The 17,970-nt window shown below is 46.9% G+C and overlaps 1 protein-coding gene across 1 annotated transcript in view; it reads left to right on the top strand.

Moving 5' to 3' along the window:
* LOC140417960 (uncharacterized) overlaps positions 1-16,848 on the top strand; it is an 89,243-nt gene extending 72,395 nt beyond the window's left edge. Inside the window, 2 exon segments of the mRNA XM_072501391.1 lie at positions 8,297-8,774; positions 16,711-16,848. Of these exon segments, the coding sequence (XP_072357492.1) occupies positions 8,297-8,774; positions 16,711-16,748 (516 nt within the window). The 3' untranslated portion in view covers positions 16,749-16,848.
* Positions 16,849-17,970: the final 1,122 nt, after the last annotated feature.

The following is a 17,970-nucleotide window of genomic DNA, read 5'->3' as shown; positions in this document are numbered from 1 at the left end:
CTGCTGGCAGGGACGCGCCGCAGGATGGAGAATCCCGCTGCTGGCAGGTGCACGCCGCAGGATGGAGAATCCCGCTGCTGGCAGGGATGCGCCGCAGGATGGAGAATCCCGCTGCTGGCAGGGACGTGCCGCAGGATGGAGAATCCCGCTGCTTACAGGGATGCGCTGCAGGACAGAGAATCCCGCGGCTGGCAGGGATGCGCCGCAGGACAGAGAATCCCGCTGCTGGCAGGGAAGCACTGCAGGACGGAGAATCCCGCGGCTGGCAGGGATGCGCCGCAGGATGGAGAATCCCGCTGCTTACAGGGATGCGCTGCAGGACGGAGAATCCCGCTGCTGGCAGGGATGCGATGCAGGACGGAGAATCCCGCGGCTGGCAGGGAAGCGCCGCAGGATGGAGAATCCCGCTGCTGGCAGGGATGCGCCGCAGGACGGAGAATCCCACTGCTGGCAGGCACCCGTCGCAGGACGGAGAATCCCGCTGCTGGCAGGGATGCGCCGCAGGACGGAGAATCCCGCTGCTGGCAGGGAAGCGCCGCAGGATGGAGAATCCCGCTGCTGGCAGGGACCCGTCGCAGGACGGAGAATCCCGCTGCTGGCAGGGATGCGCTGCAGGACGGAGAATCCCACCCCATACTTGGAGCACTGTGTACAGTTTGGGTCTCCCTATTTCAGAAATGAGGTAATTGCATTAGAAGCAGTTCAGAGGAGGTTGACTCTCAGATTCTGGAATGAGGGGGTTATCCTCTGAGGAAAGGTTTGACAGGTTGGGATTGTATCCATTGCAGTTAAGAAGAATGAGAGATGATCTTATTGAAGCACGTGAGATCCTGAGTGGAATTGACAGAGAGAATGCGGAGAGGATGTTTCCCTTGTGGCAGAGACTAGAAATCGGGGAGACCCGGTTAAAATCTGAAATGTCCGAGCAGCCACTCAGTTCAAGGGCAATAAATTCTGGTCCAGCGACTCCCACATCCCATTAAGAATTTACAAAACTTTCCACAAATCCTCACTCAATTTCACTCCATTATTGTCCAGTTCTGTTCATGGCTCCGCCTGGGGTAACATCTACTCCATATTTTCTTCTTGTGCGGTGAGTTCTAGGTTACTGGTTCATAAGGACAGATGCTTCAAGCAACAGATCAAACATGGATGTAAAAGATTCCCCAGCTCTCTCTTTGTGGACAGTTCTTACTCCGTATTATTTCTCCCAAGCCCTTCATTGTCCCATTATCGCTTTAATTTCACTCCCACTTTGCCCATGTCCAGTGTGTTTAATTCTATCCGGATTGTTTTAAAGTCAGTTTCTCTCTGGAGTGTGTCAATGTCTTGATGATGTCACAATGGTGTCTCAATCCCCTGGCCACATTAACCATTTCATCTCCTGCTGTGTCTCCAGTAGCTGTGTGTGTTTGGGACCCGGTCTTCAGTCCATTTCATCATGAATTTAGGCTTGTTATTTTTCACATGTAGCAAATCACATCTGCACACCCACACCGGTATCCCAAAATCATGTCACATATTCTTAACTCTCAGATGCTCTGAAGATCAAAGTGAGTGTCTGTCTTTCTTATCTCCCCTGTTATGGTGCTGATATTTCATGTAGTGGCCGGGCTTTCAAATGTGGATTTCTTATGTTCATGGGCTAAGATGTAAATATTTCCAGGAGAAAGTGATCAACTTATTCATCCTGTCTTCACATTCCAGAATTTCACTGGAACATAGGTGAATACCAGATTGATATATTCCATTCACCCACACCCAAGGTAAAGTATTCCAATCATTTATTGTCCAGGACCATATAATCCCAATATCTTTAAAACAGAAATTAAACATTCTCATCTGATCCCAGGTATTAACATATTCTGTTTGTTCTTTATTGTCGATGTCAGGCTGGGGTTATTGATCTTGGAGCAAAGGAGGTTGAGGGGAGATTTGAGAGAGGTGGACAAGATTATGACAGGTTTAGGTCAGGTGGATAAAGAAAGGCTGTTCCCATTAGCTGATAGAACAAGGATGAGGGGGTATAGGGTTACATGTAGGGTCCCAATCTAGAGGGACAGAATTGAAGAGCAGGGAGATTATGTTTGGAACCAGGGTTAGACTCCACTGGGAGCACTGTCAACATCTGTGATCTCCATTTAGAGAAAGGAAACAGAGGCACTGGAGAAGATGCAACAAAGATTCCCAAGAATAATACCTGAACTGAGAGCATTTACCCTCAGGAAAGGCTGGGGCTGCTTTTCTCCAGAAAAGACTGAAGGGTGACCTGATGGAAGTCTTTAAGATGATGAAGGGGTTCAATAATCCAATAGGGATTTGATGACAAACCGCTTTACCCAGCGAGTGGGGAGAATGTGGAACTCACTACCACAGTGAGTGGTCGAGGTGAACAACATGAATACATTGAAGGGTAAGCTAGATACATACATGAGGGAGAAATGATGTGGAGATGCCGGCGTTGGACTGGGGTGAGCACAGTAAGAAGTTTTTAACCTGGTGTTGTAAAACTTCTTACCGTGAGGGAGAAAGGAATAGAAGGAGATACTGATGGGGGAGATGAAAAGGGGTGGGTGGAGGCTCATGTGGGGCGTAAATACTGACAGGCAAATTGAGCCGACTCGCCTGGCCCTATGCTGTAGACTCAATGGAACAGAGACAAATGTATTTATTTTAGATCTACCTGTAGTGAGGGGAAAAGCACTATTTACTGTCCAGGATGAAATAAATGTCCTTCATCAGCTTTTGTGGATCATTTCAGTGGAAATGTGCTCTCCCAGGGTCAAAGAGCATCAGCCCACTGGGAGCAAAGTTGTGAGACTGGCCAGTCCAGCAGGAAGGAACCCTCTGACTCTCCCACTTCACCAAGTATCAGAGTGAACAAGGTTCAGTCCTGGATGTGATTAACAGCAGCAACAACAGCAGAAACTGTCATCACTTGTGAACTTGTTGGTGTGTCCACAGGGGGTTGACCTTCTCAACCTCTTGGCACAATGAGAGCAGCTGAGTGGCTTCTCCCCAGTGTGAATGTACTGGGGGATGCGTTAAGATTTTATAGACATTACCACAATCAAAGCATTTAAAAGGTCTCATTGGTGTGACTGTGTTGGTCTCGCAGCAAGCTGGATGACTGAGTGAATCCCTTCCCACACTCAGAATCTGTGAAGCGTCTCCCCTCAGTGTGAACCCGCTGGTGTGTCAGCAGCTTGAATGACATTTGGAAAATATTTGCAGAGTGAGAGCAGCTGAACGGCCTCTCCTCAGTGTGGATGGGCCGTTGGACCATTAGGCCTTCAGAGCTTTTAAATCCACTCCCACAATCAGAGCATTTAAAGGGTTTCTTGTTGGTGTGTCTGCCCTGGTGTCTCAGCAGGTTGGATGACTGAGTGAATCATGTTCCACACACAGAGCAGGTGAACAGTCTATCACCAGTGTGAACTGGCTGGTGTCTCAGCAGGTTGGATAACTGAGTGAATCTCTACCCACATTCAGTCCAGGTGAATGGCCTCATCCCCGTATGACCTCTCTGGTGTCTCCAAAGGGCTGATGAATGACTGAACATCTTCCCACACTCAGAACAGGTAAATGGCCTCTCTCTGGTGTGGACTCGATGGTAGTTTTGCAAGATGGATAATTGAGTGCATCTCTTCCTGCACTCAGAACAGGTAAATGGCTGCTCTTTGGTGTGAACTCAGTGGTAGATTTGCAGGATGGATAACTGAGTGAAACCCTTTCTGCAGTCAGAACAGGTGAATGGTCTCTCGCCAGTATGACTGCGGTAATGAATCTCCAGCGCACATGGGGATCTGAATCCCTTCCCACAGTCCCCATTTTCAGCATGATTGTGGTGTGCTTGTGTCTCTACAGGTTTGACGATCAGTTAAAACCTTGTGCACACACAGAACACAGGTACAGGCTCTATCCTCTGTGAATGGTGCGATAATTTTTGAGACTAGTTAAAGTTCTTTCCAGAAAGTTCACTGGAACACTCTCACTCGGATTTCTGTGTCTCGTTGCTTTTCCAGTTACACAGATGTTCAAAATCTTTTCCCACAGAATAAAAATTATCTTTCCAGATTCACTGGCCAATGATATTCAGGTCCTGATGAAAGAGAGAAACTGTTAAATGTTGATGTGAAGTTTTATTTGAATTTCCCATCTGTAAATCTTCCCCTCGTAATATCCTGTAAAAGGCGTTTACAAAAAGGTGTTAGGGCAGCATGGTGGTTAGCGCAATTGCTTCACAGCTCCATGGTCCCAGGTTCGATTCCCAGCTTGGGTCATTGTCTATGTGGAGTCTGCACGTTCTCCCTGTGTCTGCATGGGTGTCCTCCGGGTGCTCCGGTTTCCTCCCACAGTCCAAAGATGTGCAGGTTAGGTGGATTAGCCATGAACAATTGCCCCTTAGAGTCCCAAAACGTTAGTTGGGGTTACGGAGATAGGGTGGAGGTTTGGCCTTAAGTATGGTGCTCTTTCCAATGGTTGACGATTGGTTGTCAGGCAGAAGGCAGAGAGTTGGGATAAAAGGTTCTTTTTCGTAATGGCAACCGGTGACGAGTGGTGTCCCGCAGGGTTCAGTGTTGGGGCCACAGCTGCTCTCTTTATATATTAACGATCTAGATGACGGGACTGGGGGCATTCTGGCTAAGTTTGCCGATGATACAAAGATAGGTGGAGGGGCAGGTAGTATTGAGGAGGTGGAGAGGCTGCAGAAAGATTTAGACAGTTTAGGAGAGTGGTCCAAGAAATGGCTGATGAAATTCAACGTGGGCAAGTGCGAGGTCTTGCACTTTGGAAAAAAGAATAGAGGCATGGACTATTTTCTAAACGATGACAAAATTCATAATCCTGAAGTGCAAAGGGAGTCCAGTCCAGGATTCTCTAAAGGTAAACTTGCAGGTTGAGTCCGTAATTAAGAAAGCAAATGCAATGTTGTCATTTATCTCAAGAGGCTTGAAATATCAAAGCAGGGATGTACTTCTGAAGCTTTATAAAGCACTAGTTAGGCCCCATTTAGAATACTGTGAGCAATTTTGGGCCCCACACCTCAGGAAGGACATACTGGCACTGGAGCGGGTCCAGCGGAGATTCACACGGATGATCCCAGGAATGGTAGGCCTAACATACGATGAACGTCTGAGGATCCTGGGATTATATTCATTGGAGTTTGGGAGATTGAGGGGAGATCTAATAGAAACTTACAAGATAATGAATGGCTTAGATAGGGTGGACGTAGGGAAGTTGTTTCCGTTAGCAGGGGAGACTAGGACCCGGGGGCACAGCCTTAGAATAAAAGGGAGTCACTTTAGAACAGAGATGAGGAGAAATTTCTTCAGCCAGAGAGTGGTGGGTCTGTGGAATGCATTGCCACAGAGGGCGGTGGAGGCCGGGACGTTTAGTGTCTTCAAGACAGAAGTTGATAATTCTTGATTTCTCGAGGAATTAAGGGCTATGGAGAGACGAGCGGGTAAATGGAGTTGAAATCAGCCATGATTGAATGGTGGAGTGGACTCGATGGGCTGAATGGCCTTACTTCCGCTCCTATGTCTTATGGTCTTATGGCCGATGCCAACTCGATGGGCCGAATGGCCCTCTTCTGCACTGTAAATTCTAAAAAAAGTTCAGAACACACAATTCTCGCTCGTTTCTATGTAGCATTTTTCCTCTCATTCCCTCAAAGCTGGAAATCCCCATCCCACACACACTCTCTCCTCTCTGGTCTGAAATCCAAACCCATGTCACCATGTCCACCATTTTTTTCCTTCCCTCTCCCTGGGTTCAGTTCTCCACCTCCTGTCTGCAGACTGAAAATAAAATGAATGAGTCTAGTTGGGGGCCAACAGTGGGTGTTTTTGAAATTTCCCCGCCCACCTCCCAGGGTTTCCATCCTTCTCAGAGATCAGAATCCTCATTGATTTGAGTCCAAAGTGGTCCAGGGGCGGGCTGGAGGACTGATGCCGTTACGTGGTCCTCCAATCAATCAGAGTGAATGAGGGGCAGGGCCTATTCTGGTTGTTTGTTCTCTTCCCCCAGCTGGTACATTAGGACGGAGGGGCGGATCTGGAGGACTAAAACAGGCGGCTGGTCCTCCAGCCAATCAGAGTGAATTATTTATTCCCGGCCACCATCCTCCATTCGCTGAATAAAGATGGCGATCGTTAACCTGGGCTTGGTACCGGGTGGGAGAAGCTCCGAACCAGGAACTTACCAATTATTACATTGTTTTTGCGGATCCACAAACTGTTTCCAAAGCCTCCCACTCACCTCGCCGCTGTCCCCCGGTTTTTCCGGGACGAAGAGGCCCAACGTGCTTGATCCAAACAATTCAACAACAGCGCTTGCGCACTCGCGTCCCAGCCCAGAAGCAGTGATGCGCATGTTCAAGGGAGAGGGGAAGCTGCGCATGTGCAGGTATGAGCCGACTCCCGGACCTTCCAGCTGAGGTGTTGACCAATGGGAAATGTCGGAGGACCAGAAGGACTCTGGTCCTCGGCCAATCAGAGCGCGGATGTTGTGCAAATGATTTTGCGTCACAGAAACTGAAACCTCCTCCTGTCTCCAACATCTGTGAGTAAAACACTTTCTTTTCTCCCCCTTTCCATTTCTTTTCTCATTCTCACCTATTGGTCACTTGCAGCAACTGAAGGGAAAGGAAGTGAATCCAGGGAGGGTGCAGACTCCGGAAAGCTTGGCCCAGGTCTCTCTCGTTCTTAAAGACATTGACATCCTTTGCTCCCTCAGCGTGACACATTTATTTTTCTGGCTAAAAGGATGGTCTCTTTCCCAATCTTCACATTTAAAGGGCTGGTTTTCCCAGGAGATAGAATAGAACAGAACCATTGAATTCCTACAGTGTAGACGGAGGCAATTTGGCCCATCGAGTCTGCACCGACCCAATGAAAGAGCACCCTACCTAGACCTACCTGCGCCCCCCGCCCTATCTCCCTAAACCCAGAACCATATCTGGGGGACGGTAAATTAATATTGGACGGTGATATGTCCAGTGTTGTTATATCATAGATTATCATAGAATTTACAGTGCAGAAGGAGGCCATTCGGCCCATCGAGTCTGCACCAGCTCTTGGCAAGAGCACCCCACCCAAGGTCAACACCTCCACCCTATCCCCACAACCCAGCAACCCCACCCAACACTAAGGGCAATTTTGGACACTAAGGGCAATTTATCATGGCCAATCCACCTAACCTGCACATCTTTGGACTGTGGGAGGAAACCGGAACACCCGGAGGAAACCCACGCACACGCGAGGAGGATGTGCAGACTCCACACAGACAGTGACCCAAGCCAGAATTGAACCTGGGACCTTGGAGCTGTGAAGCAATTGTGCTATCCACAATGCTACCGTGCTGCCCCTGGTACAAATTAGATGTTTATGGTTGTGTAATAAAATATATTTATTATTTCTAGTCTTCCAGTAATATAGTACTGTAGCTGCGTTATATATTTCCAGTTATAGAGTAATTGAAGCACAGAAGGAGTCTATTGCAGACTTCAAGTCGATGCCAACTCTGTCAAGCAATTCTGTCAGTCTCGAGTGGGTCCAATTCTGCAACCTTGTATCACCCATCCAATTTAATTGGGAAATTATTGATTGTCTTTGCTTGACTACCCTTATAGGCAGCAATTTCAAAGTCGTGATCAATGACAATCCCCTGTATCTCAACCAACTGAAACAATTCTATACATTAATCATTTTAGTCCAGTAATATAGACATATATCTGTCTGGCTAGCCTGCGCAAAGATTTTTGGGTTTCTGTGTCCAGGATAGGAAGCAGGGATCTGTCAATCAACCTGAATCAGCACCCTCAAGAGAACTGGGAGGGTGAATATTAGATACAGGAGAGTGAGAATGGAGGGAGAGTGTGTGGGACGGTGATTTATGATAGAGGAAAGAATCTTCAGCAGAAACTAGAATTGTCTGTTCTAATTTCTATCCTGTACTGACAGTGAATTAATTTTGAAAACTCCTTTTACAGGATATTAGACGAGAATTTCAAAACACAAATATCACCTCCTGACGGTGTCACTCAATTAATCAGGAACGGAATATAATCGCCTTTGAACCTAGAAGGAAGAATATTTGTAAGTTCTGCCTGTCTCAAAAGATTTGTGTGTTTGGAAAAGCACTGAGTCACAGGAACCCAAGTGAGAGTGTTCCAGTGCACTGACTGTGGAAAGAGCTTTAACCAGTTAGACAGCGTGAAAAATCACCGCACCATTCACAGTTGAGAGAGACCGTACCCATGTTTTGTTTGAGACTTCAATTGATTGTCTAACCTGGAGCGATATCAGGGCACCCGAACATGGAGAAACAGTGGAAATGTGGGGATTGCGGGAAGGGATTCAGATCCCCATCTGTGCTGGAAATTCATCGACACAGTCACACTGGTGAGAGACCGGTCGCCTGCTCCAGATGTGGGAAGGGATTTAAATCCCGATCTAACCTGGAAACACATCAACGTGTTCATACTGGGGAGAGGCCGTTCACCTGCTCCACATGTGGGAAAGAATTCAGTACATCTTCCAATCTGCAGACACTTCAGCGAGTTCACACTGGGGAGAGGCCATTCACCTGCTCTCAGTGTGGGCAAGGATTCAGTGTTTCATTCACCCTCCGGGAACACCAGCGAGTTCACACGGGGGAGAGGCCATTCGCCTGTTCAGAGTGTGGGAAGGAATTCACTCAGTCATCCAGCCTGCTGAGACACCATCGACTTCACACTGGAGAGAGACCGTTCATCTGTTCTCAGTGTGGTAAGGGATTCACTGATTCATCTAACCTGCTCACACACCAGCGATTTCACACTGGGGAAAGGCCATTCACCTGCTCTGAGTGTGGGAAGAGTTTCACTCAGCTATCTGACCTGCGGACACACCAGCGAATCCACACTGGGGAGAAGCCTTTTAGCTGCTCCGAATGTGGGAAGCAATTCCTTGATTCATCCCACTTGCTGAGGCACCAGCGAGTTCACACTGGGGAGAGACCATTCACCTGCTCTGAATATGGGAAGGGCTTCACTCAGTTATCCCACCTGCTGTCACACCAGCGGGTTCACAAGTGATGACAGGGGTTGGATTCTGCTGTTCCTGCTGCTGTTAATCACATCCAGGACTGCAACTTGTTCATTCTGATAGTTGGCGACAAGTCAAAAATGTTGGCTCCGTAATTTATTTAACAACCCCTTGAGAGAGCAGATGGGTTCTCTGCTTGACAACGCATTCATAAGACGGCACCTCTGACAGTGCAGCATTCCCTCGGTGATGGCACTCATACAATTGGTTTTGATTTTTCTTCTCGGGTCCCCGAACTGGGATTTGAACCCACAACATTCTGACACCAAGGTCAGAGAGCGACCCACTGAGCCGCGGCTGACACTATAGACATACAGAGTTAGGAAGGGAAGGTTACTCTTTAAAACCCCCACCCTTTGCCTCCAGTGCCTAAATCTCATAATAAACATATTCCGTATAAACAATATGTATTTGACTGACAAATGTGATGTGTTCTAAGATTGTTATATTGTACAACTGATTTTAATTTTGATTAAAATGGAGGAATTAAGGGGGAGTAACGTGACCTTCTCTGAATTTTGCTGCTATCAAACCTGAAGTGACCTGATTGGTTCATGATTAAAGGGAGCCTCAGGTTATTTGACTGGGAAGACTGTGTCGACAAGTGGAAAGGCTGCTCTGCTGAAAGTGGTTCGACTTTTGGTTTCCAATGTCCCAGGAAAGTGTTGAGAATATTAGAATTTGAAAATGGAGGGCAGCATGGTGGAGCAGTGGTTAGCGCTGCTGCCTCATGGCGCCGAGGTACCAGGTTCCATCCCGGCTCTGGGTCACTGTCCGTGTGGAGTTTGCACATTTTCCCCGTGTTTGCGTGGGTTTCACCCCCACGGCCCAAAAATGTGCAGGGTAGGTGGACTGAACATGCTACATTGCCCCTTAATTTGAAAAAAATAATTGGGTACTCTAAATTCATGTTTTAAAAAAAAAAAAGAAAGTATTTTAAAATGGCTTTACTTTAATTGTATATTTAATTTCAAGATAGAATGAAGTTTGGAGTCTAAATGATATCTAATCAGCATGTCTACCTGGATATAAGGCCCACCTATAAGAACTAGGAGCAGGAGTAGGCCACCTGGCCCCTCGAGCCAGCTCTGCTATTCAATGTGATTATGCCTGGAAACTGACACAAAATACATGTTCAATGCCTCAGCCATTTCCTCATTTCCCATTGTTAAATCCCCCTTCTCATCCTCTAAAAGACCAATGTTTACCTTAGCTACTCTTTTTTTTGTTTTATATATTTGTAGAAACGTTGCTGTCTGTTTTTATATTCTGAGCTGGTTTACTCTCCTAATCTATCTTACTTTTCTTTATAGCTTTTTTCATGGATTTCTGTTGACCGTTAAAGATTTCCCAGTCCGCTAGTTTCCCACTAATATTTACCACTTTGTATGCCTTTTCTTTCAATTTGATACCCTCCTTTATTTCCTTAAATATCCATGGCTGATTTTCCTTTTTCCTACAGCCCTTCGGTTTCACTGGTATATATTTTTTCTGAGCACTGTGAAAAATCTCTTTGAAAGTCCTCCACTGTTCCTCAATTGTCCCACCACAAAGGCTTTGCTCCCAGTCTACCTTAGCCAACTCCTCCCTCATCCCATTGTAGTTTCCTTTGTTTAAGCATAAAACACTGATTTTTGACTTTACCTTCTCATACTCCATCTGTATTTTAAATTCAACCATACTATGATCGCTCCTTCCGAGAGGATCCCTAACTATGAGATCATTAATCAATCCTGTCTCATTACACAGGACCAGATCTAGGATACCTTGCTCTCTCGTAGGTTATATTACATACAGTTCGAGAAAACTATACATTCGGTGAACTCCTCCTCAAGGCTGCCCCGGCCGACTGGTTTGACCAATCAACATGTAGATTAAAATCCCCCATGATAATTGTCGTCCCATTTTTACATGCATTGGTTATTTCTTTGTTTATTGCCCATCCCACTGTGATGTTATTATTTGGTGGCCTATAGACTACGCCTATCAGTGAACGTTTCTCCTTACTATTCGCCTTACTCCTTACTATGGGCGGCATGGTGGCACAGTGGTTAGCACTATTGCTTCACAGCACCAGCGTCCCAGGTTCAATTCCCGCTTGGGTCACTGTCTGTGCAGAGTCTGCACGTTCTCTCTGTGGTCTGCATAGGTTTCCTCCGGATGCTCCTGTTTCCTCCCACAAGTTCCAAAAGACGTGCTGTTGGGTGAATTGGACATTCTGAATTCTCCCTCTGTGTACCCGAACAGGCGCCAGTGTGCGGCGACTAGGGAATTTTCACAGTAACTTTGTTGCGGTGTTAATGTAAGCCTACTTGTGACAATAATAAAGATTATTATTTTCTAATTTCTATCCAAATGGATTCAACCTTTTTCTCTATATCATCTCTCTCTGCCACCCTGATGCCATCCTTACATATCAGAGCTACACCTTACCTTCCTGTCTCTCCTTGCGAATAGTCTGATACACCTGGATATTTAACTCCCAGTCATGAGCATTTTGCAACCGTGTCTCTGTAATGGCCACTAAATCATATTCATTTGCGATGATTTGTGCCGTCAACACATTTGTCTTGTTTTGAATGCTAGTTATAATACCTTATTTTTGAGGCACCTTCCATTAATAACAATTGAGTTCTTCCCATGTGCTAACCTGCTGCTTTGCTTTACATTAACCATTTACTTCCCGTTTCTCTACCCGCCCCACTTGCTAGTTTAAAGTCCTTGTGACCTCCCTATTTATCTTTTCCATGTGGACACTGGTCCCAGACCGGTTCTGGTGGAGACCGTCCCAATGGTACAGATACCTCCTGTCCCAATACTGATGCCAGTGCCCCATGAAATGAAACCGCTCTTTCCCGAACCACTCCTTCAGCCACGTGTTTACTTCCCTAATTTTCTAATCCCTATGCCAATTTGCACATGGCTCAGATAGTGATCCAGGGATTATGACCCTTGAGGACTTGTTTTAATTTAGTTCCTAGTGCCTGATATTCCCCCAACAGGTCCTCTTTCCCAGTCTTGCCTATGTTGTTTGTCCCAACGTGGACCACAACAACTGGATCCACCCCCTCCTTCTCCAATATCCTTTCAAGCTGGTTATTGATGTCCCTCACCCTAGCACCGGTCAGGCAACATACCATGTGGGGCTCTCAATCCTGCTTTCAAAGGATGCTTTCTATCCCGTAATTATAGAATTCCCTACAACTACCACTTGTCTTCATGCTGCCCCTACTTGAATGGTATGTGTTTTGTAACTCCATAATTAATCTATTCTGTCACTCCCTTTACTATGCTTAAGTAACTAGACAGGCGGCATGGTGGTACAGTGGTTAGCACTGCTGCCTCATGGTCTGAAGACCCGGGACCAATTCTGACCCCGGGTCACTGCCTGTGTGGAGTTTGCACATTCTCCCCGTGTCTGCGTGGGTTTCATCCCCACAACCCAAAGATGTGAAGGTTAGGTGGATTGGCCATGCTAAATTGCCCCTTAATTGGACAAAAATAATCAGGTACTCTAAATTTAAAAAAACAACTAACCAGTGAACCCTTGATTTCTGCTTAATACACAGAGTGAGTGTGTCTGAGAAGTATCCAATTGAAAAAACATTTCCATAATTTTCATTGCTACAGCGAGATATATTGTTTTGACAGTGACAGCTAGGTTGTGGAATTAATTGGATAGATCTTCCATAGACCTGGCACAGACATGATAGCCAAGTAACTTCCATCTATGCTGCCTCATTCTATAATACAGTGAATTATTTTTATTTTTGTTTTGTCACAGGGTGTGGGAATCTCTAGCCAGGCCAGTTTTTAAAATTGTCAATCCCTAATTGCCCTTGAGAAGATGCTGTCAAGCTACCTTCTTGAACCACTGCAGTGTATGTGGTGAAGGTACAATCACAGACTGTTAGGATGGGAGTGCCAGGATTTTGACCCAGCGACAGGGAAGGAACTTGGTGTGTGGCTTGGAGTTAAATTGCAAGTCCAATGTGTTTCCCGCCCTTGTCCTTCTACCTGAGGAAGGAGCAGTGCTCCAAAAGCTAGTGATTTGAAACAAACGTGTTTAACCTGGTGTTGTGAGACTTCTTACTGTGCTCACCCCAGTCCAACACCGGCATCTCCACATCTTGTCCTTCTAGGTAGTGGAGGTGGTGACTTTGGGAGGTGCTTTGAAAAAATATTCAGTATCAAGGAATAAGGAGAGGAACCAGTTATTCTGATATTGAATGCAGTGAGACTTTACTTTACGTTGGAGGGGAGCCGAGGGAAACCTTTAAAAGCTCAATGTACTCTCTTAGGAGAGCAGCCATTTAAATCACATTGGTAAATAGAAGATAGCAGAATTATTTCAATTAGGTAACATTTTCTACTCTCGATTCGGTTTCAATGGTGTTGTTATTACCCAGCATCCCCGGCGTATGTGAATGTGCGCAGGCGCAGTGTCACTTTGCTCGGAACCCTGCGGATGCAGTAGATAGATTTTTCGGTAGGTGAGAGTCAGTGTGGCGGAGGGAGGAATGGAGACGAGTCCGGGTGAGGAGGGAGCAGAGGCTTTATAAAATACTCGCTCAGGCTGCAAGACCCGGAAGAAGCCTGCAGATCCCGTACTTTCTACTCCAGGGCTTTGTTCCCGGGAACAGGCCCGAGTTAGCGCACGCCATCTTGTTTCGGTGGGCAGCAATGCGCACGCGCGGCTTTGCGGGACGAGTGGGCGGGGCTTCAGGGGGCCAGCGACCCGGATGATGACAACCCTCAAAACGAAACAGCTGGAAAGAGCCAGCTGGAGAACATTCCACTGCCCAGATTGGCCTTTCACTGCCTTTATTGGTTGGCCTTTGGCTTCCCGGATTGGTTGCCCAGAAGGTTCAAACTAAAGCAAAATACTGCAGATGTTGGTAATAGGACATAGAACATACAATGCAGAAGGAGGCCATTCGGCCCATCGAGTCTGCACTGACCCACTTAAGCCCTCACTTCCACCCTGTCCCCGTACCCCAATGACCCCTCCTAACCTTTTTTAGTCACTAAGGGCAACTTATCATTGCCAATCCACCTAACCTGAATGTCTTTGGACGGTCAGAGGAAACCGGAGGAAACCCATGCAGACACGGGGAGAACGTGCAGACTCCGCACAGTGACCCAGCAGGGAATCGAACCTGGGACCCTGGCGCTGTGAAGCCACAGTGCTATCCACTTGTGCTACTGTGCTGCCCTAATGTGAAATAAAAACACAAAATGCTGGATAAACTCAGCAGGGCTGGCATCATCTGTGGAGAGAAACAGTTAATGTTTTGGATCTAAATAATAGCCACAGGGAATGGGGTACAAAGATTGGGGAAAGTAGATTGTGAGCACGCAGGGGCAGTTGGAGTGAGTGGGGGAGCACTTCTGAAGAGAGGAACCTCTGAGTGAGAAGGGGAGGGGGTTTGAAGGGCTTCTGAGTGAGTGGGGAGGAAGTTTGATGAGAGGGACTTCTGACTGTGCAGGTAGTTAGGGTTAGGGAGGTAGGCTTCAGGGGAGTGGAGCTGGACAGAGGTTTAGTGTTTATATGTTGGGGACCAGCATGGAGTGTCTGGGAACAGCATGAGGTCCGATGGAGCTGTGTGCACACTGTTGGCAGGTAGAATAGGCAGAGTGTAAGTCAAATATTTATATCTGGAATGTTACAAGAGTATATTTTTGTTTTTGGACAACTCTTTGGCCTCCTCCACCATGTAAATGGTATCCACTTGGCACCCCTAAAACGCTCATGGCTCCAGTTTCCACAATCCTTCCACAGTCCAGTCTCAAGAGATTTTTCCCATTTCCCCCTGACAAAGGTTTCGTCATTAAGACCTCCCACCATCTACCCCACCTCGCAAGGCAGTGGCAGGCATTCAAGCAGTAAAGAAGGCAAATGGTATGTTGGTCTTCATAGCGAGAGGATTCGAGTGTAGGAATAGAGATGTTTTACTGCAGTTGTATAGGGCACTGGTGAGCCCACACCTGGAGTATTGTGTGCAGTTTTGGTTTCCTTATCTGAGGAAGGATGTTCTTGCTATGGAGGGAGAGCAGCGGAGGTTTACCAGGCCGATTCCTGGGATGGCGGGATTTTCATATGAGTAGAGAATAAGTCAGTTAGGATTATATTAATTGGAGTTTAGAAGAGTGAGAGGGGATCTCATAGAAACTTAGAAAATTCTAACAGGATTAGACAGGATAGATTCAGAATGTTCCGGATGGTGGGGGAGACCGAAGTAGGGTTCATAATTTGAGGATAAGGGGTAAACCTTTTAGGACTGAGATGAGAAATGTCTTCACCCAGGCAGTGGTGAATCTGTGGAATTCACTACAACAGAAAATAGTTGAGGCCAAAACGTTGTGAAATGTTGAAAAAAGAATGAGATAGAGCTCTTGGGGCTGGATATGGGTGGGGTGTGGGGGGGGGGGGGGGGGGGGGGGAGGTGGGATCAGGGTATTGAACTTGATGATCAGCCATGATCATAATGAAGGGTGGAGCAGGTTCGAAGGGCCGAATAGCCTCCTCCTGCTTCTATTTTCTATGTTTCTCCATTGGAGTTGGTCACTCCAGGTGCTGGATAAACAGGTATTAGTGTGAATACGCACACAAGCAGCAGAGTTTGGTGTGACCTTATGTGGAGTTGAATCTGAGAGGCTGGCAAGGGGAACATTAGAGTAGTTAAGGTTTGAGGTGACAAAGGAATGAATGAATTTCAGCAGCTGATGGGATGAGGCAGCAGCAAATCGGGACAATGTTACTGAGGTGGAAATAGACAATGTTCGTGCTGTGTAGTCAGAAACTCAGTTTGGGATGAAATTTGACAACTAGATTATGAACAGACTGGTTCAGCCTCAGAGTTGCAATCGAGAGAATAGCTAGGGAGTGGGGTTTGTAACAGAAACTGAAGATGATTGCTTTCCTCTTTCCAATGTTTAAATGGAGGGCATTTCTGCTTATCCAGTACTGAGTCAGACAATTCGGGGAGTTTTTTGACTTGGAGGGACACTTGTAGATGATAGCATTCACATAACCTCCAGGTGAAGGGTTTTGGATGTAACATGAAAGCTCTGGTCGAGTTTAAGATATATAAAATCCACTCCCTCAAGTCTTCCCCCTCCCTGGGGCAGCACGGTGGCGCAGTGGTTAGCATTGCTGCCTCACGGCACTGAGGTCCCAGATTCAATCCCAGCTCTGGGTCACTGTCCATGTGGAGTTTGCACGTTCTCCCCGTGTTTGTGTGGGTTTCGCCCCCACCACCCAAAAATGTGCAGGGTAGGTGGATATGCCATGCTAAATTGCCCCTTAATTGGAAAAAATGAATTGGGTACTCTAAATTTATATTTTAAAAATGTCTTCCACCTCCCTCCCCCCCCCCCCCCCCCCCCCCCCCCCCAGAGTCTTCTCTCGGCCCAGACCAGGTGGCAGCTTCCCTTCCCTGAGGACATTAGTGAACCAGTTGTGTTTTTATAACAATCCACCAGTTTTCGTGGTCACTTTTCCTAGTGCCGGCCCCACAAATGACCAGATTCATTCAGCTCAATTTCACAACCTGCCTTTCTGTTTTTGTGGGTTCTCTCTCACTCCCTTTTTTTCTGTTTTAAATCAATTTGACAGGGTGTTCGAAGGGAAGGATTTGCAGTCGGGAAACTTGAACCTCCCATCAGGATCTGACAGAGTCGCCCAATTCATCGTAAAGTCAGTATCATCAGATTTTGAACATGGAAGGAAAAAGCACCGTTAACAATGGGGAGAAACCGTACACGTGCTCGGAGTGTGGACAAGGCTACAGGCGATTTTCTGGCCTGTTGAAACACAAGCACATTCACACTGGAGAGAGGCCATATAAATGTGGGGATTGTGGGAAGGTATTCAGATACCCATCTGAACTGCAAGCTCATCAGCGCAATCACACTGGGGAGAGGCAGTTCAACTGTTCCGTGTGTGGGCAGGGATTCACTCAGTCATCCACTCTGGTGACACATCAGCGAATTCACACCGGGGAGAGGCCATTTATCTGCTCTGAGTGTGGAAAGCGATTCACTCATTCATACAACCTGCTGAACCACCAGAGAGTTCACAGCGGGGAGAGGCCGTTCCTCTGCTCTGACTGTGGGATGGGATTCACTCATTCATCCAACCTGCTGACACACCAGCGGGTTCACACTGGGGAGAAGCCGTTCACCTGCTCCGAGTGTGCAAAAAGATTCACTCGTTTATCCAACCTGCGGAAACACCAACGCAGTCACACTGCGGAGAAGCCGTTCACCTGCTCCGAGTGTGGGGAAGGATTCACTCATTTATCCAAACTGCGGAAACACCAGCGCAGTCACACTGATAACCTGTTTGAACGCTCACCTCCAGGGAGTGCTGTAGAGGTTTGGGAGAACTGATATCCCATCCACGTGTTCACACTGACAAGCGACCGTTCAGGTGCTCTCATACGGGACTGGGTTCAGGCGATCAGCTCAACTCACTACACACCAATGTGCTGATGCTGGAGCGAGGCTGTTCACCTCCTCAGTGTGTGGGAAGGGATTGATTGTTTGTCCAGCCTGTTAATACATCAGCAAGTTCACATGTAATTACTGTGATTGGATTCTGCAGTGGATAACATCCAGGATGCAATTGTGTTCATTGGGTCTGTTTCTGCTGATGCTAATATACTCCTGCTCAATTAGGGGTTAATATTCTGGATAAAGGATAAATAAATCAGCTTTATGTTAAACGTAGTGTGACATGTCTTTTTAATGTCTCCAACATAAGTTTGAAGTGCTGTCCCTCTCCTGTCTCCTCCATCTTCACCCCCAGGTGTGAGGAGCTCGTGGTGCTTCTTTGTCACTGAGACTGAGACAATCGATCAGCTGCCTCCCTCCC

This window comes from Scyliorhinus torazame, chromosome 5 (genome assembly GCF_047496885.1).
Source record: "Scyliorhinus torazame isolate Kashiwa2021f chromosome 5, sScyTor2.1, whole genome shotgun sequence".
Taxonomy (NCBI): Eukaryota; Metazoa; Chordata; class Chondrichthyes; order Carcharhiniformes; family Scyliorhinidae; genus Scyliorhinus; species Scyliorhinus torazame.
This window is presented reverse-complemented; position numbering and strand designations above follow the sequence as displayed.